The following is a 6,000-nucleotide window of genomic DNA, read 5'->3' on the forward strand; positions in this document are numbered from 1 at the left end:
CGTCAACAACCCGTAATTTTCCCAGAATGCGCAGGATGCATAATTTCGACGGAACATAAACAAACATGATCGCTATATAGAGATAAAAAGGGGTTCTCAAACGAGAAAAAACATTTCAGTTGAGACTATATTTTGCGCTCGCCGTATCGATTTATCGAAACTGATAATGGACAGACTTCGTAACTTCGTGAATGTATAAAATTATATAAAAGTCCCTGAAAAATTATGAAATGCGGACTCCCGGTGACATTTAAACTCTTGCTTTATCATGCCGAGCCGGACACGCGATGAACATGTCGAAGAAAATCCGGTAACTACTAATGTTATTCTGGTATGATCTAAAATAGATAGGCGCCAGTCCGCTCGAACAGCTTCAAACATGGTCAAACCGTCTAAGAAGCATCCGCGCATCGCGTGCATTCCATGCATTTCTTTGCTTCCAAACATTCAACGTTACAAATACACTTGATACAATTTATTTATTATACGTGCATCGAACGACTAGTACTATCGAAAGCGTACGCAGTCACACCTCGAAGTAGCTGTCAATTAATTCACCAACATCAAACAAGATCGATCTATGTGCATCGAGCAACATCGGCCACGTCAAACATTTGTACCAAGTCTCTCTAATTGACGCACAGATTGTCCACAAAAATGGACAATTTAGGGAGAAGAGAGACGATTATTCGATCCTTGCGGCTCATTTTTATAGTCACGAATTGTCAACAACTATAAAAACGAGCTGCAAGGCTCGAATTCGCAAGATTTCTCTTCCCAAATTGTCCATTCTTGTGGACAATCTGAGTTAGGGAGACATTACTGTATGTTGCTCATCGATACATACCTATTAGAAGCAGATAATCGTGATCTCCTGCAATATTAACAACTAGAACGAATTTCTGAGCATCGAAGCCGCGAAGAAGATCGTCGAGCAAGAAAACGTCGCGTCATTTCGGTAGCTTTACATTGGCAAAATGCATCGTACAGTTTGACAGACAGTTCGAAACGCAATTCCGGTTGAAAACGACCAATTCTCATTTCGCCGGTGAAATCTCGGCGTGGAATCGATCGCGAATTTTTCGCGAGGTACCGTAAAGCAGAAATATGTAATACCGGAGCCGGCAGGAAGTTCCATTTGTAAGGGATTCGAATGCTTCCGCGAAGAGGCGGGCCGGCGAACGATTTCTATGGGGCGCCGTAAAGAATACGAATTCTTCGGAGTTCATTAACTTCTCGCGAAAGCGTGACACAAGGTTGGATAGGACGGAATTGTCTCTCGCGAGTTCTCGGTAATAAACGCGTCGAATATTCGCGCGCGCGAAACGGCGACGACGTTGCGTATCTTCCGGCGACGGCACGCGCGCAATAAATTTTTCCGCGAGCGCTTTGCTGCCGCGGCTTATTTCGCAAACACGCCGACTTTATATTTCCCCCGTTTCGATTGGCCGAGCGTGCATTTACATCCGGCCGTTCCGCGCAAACATTAATTTGCGGCCACCGAGATGCTGCCGCGCGATGCGGCGGTCCAGTTTTATCCCGCGATTTTTAATTCGAAATTACGCGCGGCCGCGGTCTTCGGCCTTCGGCGGCGGATATTCAAGGAACTTTATTGAAACGTGGTGTTTCCACGGCTTCGCGAAATGAAAGTGAAAACGCTGCGGCTGGAACAGACCGCCGGAACATGAAATATCCGACGTGCACGGCGTGTTTTTCAAGAGAACGATCATGTAACCCGCGCGACTCCGTCTCCGTGGATTTCGTTGATTTTCCCGGAGACTCTTGACGTTCAATGAATACCTCTTGTACATTTTTCATGACCCGTGTCCCTCTTTACCAGCTCCGCGAGAGACTTCCGAGTCGCTTTACCGAAGCGACTTCGATATTTCAACCGGATTAATTAATACTTCTCTTCCGCCTGATATATTGTTATCTCCTACGCGTATCATAAATTAAATACGATCGTTCCGAAACCTTTTACCTGTATGAATTATTCTCGAATATTCTGCAATTCTGTCGGTGCAAAGATTATTTGAAATTGTTGAAATTATGAAGACGATGTCGTAGGAATTATATATTTATTTTCGAACGCTTTCGTACAATGCGACAAATTTATTTTCGAGTTTCACTTTATAATTGTGACGAAGTCTGTGAAACTACAATTCCGATCAGCATTCATAATCGCCATAATCGGACCAATCGCAAAATAAAACCGTAAAAATATCGTCGAAGAAAAATACGAACGATTGGATTGTGAATTTTGCGAATGTATAGCAAACATCGGCGGAACGAATGGAAAACGGTAAAAACATTTTTAAAAAATGTAATAACACGGTTGCAATATTTCTGGCTCGGAAGATTGTTGAAAAAGAGAAGGCATCTTGCAATTAATGCGGTGCGCACAGAAACCCGCAGTCTGACGGTAACATTAAAATGCTCGGAGCGTTGCAGACAGGAGAATCAGTTCTGTTCGGTACTCGCTACACGATGGATATTATAATCAGAGCCAAACAACGACCAGAACGTAAACACGATTATGAGAATCATTTTAAACGCTCTTTGTGTCTCGCGCACCGCTACCGGCGATATTCGGAAAAATTAAAAATGAAAACTCTCTGCTCGGAATACGGAATCTCCATCGATCGTTCGGCATTCGGAAATAAATTTACAATGTATGCGAGCAACGACTCGATTAATTATACGAAAAAAAACCCGATCGAATAGAAACGTTTGGGGGAGCTATCAAATTAATCGTGAAACTCGCGAATGCTTAATATGCAAATGCGTCGATTATTCTTCTGTCATTCGACCGCTTTGTTTTCCGCGAGACAATGTCTTGCAATTAGCAAAATGAAATTTTCCCACCGAACTCTCTACGTTCATCAAAACATGAAATTTTAATATTCATCGCTTCATTTCGTTGCGTTAAATATACCGCGATTCTTTGTCGATGTGTGTCTGGCTATCGATCGCTCAATCTACTAACTGGAAACGCTCGCTATAGCGTAAGCTCGTTCCTTTTTCATTTTCTAGACAACGATGTCCATCGCGTCCCTTTAAAACGAAATGTTACAGTCCATTGTTAAATCAAAGTCGATCTTTGTCAGACAAGTCGATCAACGTCCGCAAAACGCTCGAACACTTTCCTAATCTATGACCGACCGTAAATACAATAACAGCTCGAATGCACGTTGAAAAGCTACGTGTTTGTTATAAAACCGTCGACGCACGAAGATACGATAACGTTTGCTTCTACTCTTAATCCCTCTCTTTGCAATATCGTTCCAAGCTCTCAGATTGGAACGTACTGCTTTATTATGCTCGGCGCTCTGCATACGCAACCGTGGAAAACAGAATACTCCGTGTTGCTGCTCGAAGTCTCGAGTAATTAGATTGCTGCTAAAATGTGTCGCTCTCCGACGAAGAACCGAAAGTGTCATCATCGACGTCCAAAACCCGTGACGCGTCTCGGGCATCGGTTATCCGACAAGGAATCGACAAACTTTCCACCTTCCGCGATTTTGCTTAATTACATCTCCGAGAGGCTTCGCGCCGAAGTTTCGTACGAAACCGTCGACACATCGAGAAATGTCTGGCCCTAGACAGTGTCTCCGTGGACCAATCGCCGAAGCTAGATCATGCGTCGACCGCATTGTGCACGATTTTTTCCGACGAATCCTCCCAAAATCGCTGCAAATCGTCCGAAATTTACGAACAACGTTTCGCGAAAGTTTCAGCCGAGATGTTAAAATCGACGTACTCGCGACACAACGAACCGTCGCAGATAAACGGTCGACCATAACCGAACAGGAGCCCCTTCGACCGCGAGATCGAACAAACAAGATATTTACGCGGAATGTTTTACGAAGCGTCGAAGCCGTCCGAATATGTCTAACGCGATCGGCAGCCTCTTTATCACGCGAGCACCCAAGTGACGCGTTGCTTCCGCAGCCGCAGATGCAGCGGCAAATTCCTCGGACCGCATTTTTCCGACCACCCTATAAACGAGAATTTTTGCCCACGGTTCGCATCGCACGGCGATCTCTCCGCTCATTTCCCAGTTATAAATTTCCGCACATGTGCGCGCGTTCTTGCCGCATCGGTCTCCCCGCCCGCGGAGAGCCGTCGTCTCGCTCCTTAAAAATTTCTGCCGGTGTTCGCAACAACACAAGCCAGCGAAAAACCGTGCAACTCGGGCGAAACTGGCGGGGGTCGCGACCCGTTTCCACGGGTGCCGGCGAATCGCGAGCATCGTGCGAACCGCGAGCAATCTCTCCGTTCGAGTGTTTCGCACGTTCCGCAACGCGGTTTCCCGTCTCTGACTCACCTTCGACGGCGTGCAGGATGTGCAGCGCGGCTAAGACCATCAGCAGGATGTTCGCAGGCGTCCCCCTATTCCTGCGGTGTCCCAGTCCGTCGGCCATCCTTGAAGAGTCGTGTCGTCGTACGGCGAACGGAAAACCGCGGTATCTCAACAGCTCACGCACCACATTCGACGCACCACTGTACCGTGGACGATCTATCTCTGCGCGCACAGAGATAGATCCAGATAGACAGACAGATAGACGGACAGACAGAGAGAGAGAAAGAGAGAGAAAGACAGAGGCGACGGTGAGAATCGCGGAGACCTCCGGCGGGTATCTTCACTCGCGGTCAAACACACTCACAGAGTCCCGGCGCGGCGCGCGTAGCACAAAACAATACTTGCGGGTGCGTCGGCGACGGGGAACGTGGGCCGGATGCGCCCGTGTCGGAGGATCCCCGCTATCCAGAGAGTTCGGATGTCGCGGCGGCGACGTCGGTTCACCGAGAGTCACTAGGCGGTCGCTAGAGGTGCCGCGACGGCGATCATTGGTCCCGAGGTTCTCCGGCCCGAGTCTGGGGAGATCGGTCTACCGAGCATCCGATTCCGGAGAGGTTTGCACGGGACTCGAGGGGGCGGAAAGACGCCGGCTGGCCCGGAAGGAGATACTCTCGTTTCGAGTGTACAAGCGCGGCGAGTGTTACCCGGTCGGGTTGCTAAAAGCGTGTCAGCGGAGCGCAAGGAAGAAGAAGCGAGCGACGACGACGACGGCGACGACGACGACGACGACGACGACGAGGAGGAGCACGTGCACGCTCGATAAACGGCGGGCTACTGTGCGGAGCGACGCTGCCGAGAGGGTGTAAGAACGAGAGAAATAGAAGGGGGACGGAGAGTCACCTGGAAGCAGCGGGGAGGAAGAGAGAGAGAGAGAGAGAGGAAGGGAGAGGGAGAGAGAGAGAGAGAGAGCGAGCGAGCGAGAGAAGGACGTCGAGTCGGGTGTTCAGGGCGTCGACAAGTGCGAGAGACAGGACCGCCGGAATTTCGGGCCGATGATCGAGCGTGTTATCCTTCCTGAAGGTTGCGCTCGGACGGGGACCCCTGTTGTCGCGCGCACCACCGCGCACCGGGTCGAGACAGGCTGTGGATCGGATCGGTCCCGATCGGCTCGGATCGGATCGGTGTCAATGGCGTGGTGCGTGCGTTCGCCAGAGAAACGCGCTCGTCTCGATTACTGACCCAGAGAACAGGAGAGCGAGAGAGCCCGCGAGAGACCGACGCTGGCTGTGCCGGAGACCAGGCGGCACGGACGCGATACGACCGTTTCGTACGCTTACCCGAAACTAAGCGATTCGTGGCGAACGCCGCGGCGCGCACCTGTCGTTCCGCGGGTCGCTGCGCATGTCCCTACGAAGGAACCCGACTGCCTGCAACGGTAGCTCGTCCGTCCGGGGTGGGCGCAGATGGGAGAACCGAGCCAGTCTCTGCATGAACGCGGAAAGGTGGTGGAAAGTCCTGAACATGGAATTAAGATTTTCCGTGTGACCTGAACCCCTGCCACGACGCCACGGCGCATCGCTCGTCGCAGCTCAACATATCCCTCCCTCCCCTCGTACCATTCCTCTCTCTCTCTCCCTCTCTCCCTCTGTCTCTCCCTTTTCTCAATCCTCCTGTCCCTCGTCCCCTCCCCGTCCCGC

General features: G+C 50.0%; 1 protein-coding gene across 9 annotated transcripts in view; it reads right to left on the reverse strand.

Moving 5' to 3' along the window:
- Positions 1-5,690, reverse strand: part of nrm (neuromusculin) — a 533,882-nt gene extending 528,192 nt beyond the window's left edge. For 2 of the 9 annotated variants that reach the window (XM_033486998.2, XM_033486999.2), the window contains exon 1: positions 4,328-5,686. In XM_033486998.2, the coding sequence (XP_033342889.1) occupies positions 4,328-4,424 (97 nt within the window). In that variant the 5' untranslated portion in view covers positions 4,425-5,686. Of the gene's footprint in view, positions 1-4,327 lie in introns of all 9 variants that reach the window. The other 7 variants (XM_033487000.2, XM_033487001.2, XM_033487004.2 and 4 more) reach the window with 6 other exon arrangements.
- Positions 5,691-6,000: the final 310 nt, after the last annotated feature.

Source organism: Megalopta genalis, chromosome 2 (genome assembly GCF_051020955.1).
Source record: "Megalopta genalis isolate 19385.01 chromosome 2, iyMegGena1_principal, whole genome shotgun sequence".
NCBI lineage: Eukaryota > Metazoa > Arthropoda > Insecta > Hymenoptera > Halictidae > Megalopta > Megalopta genalis.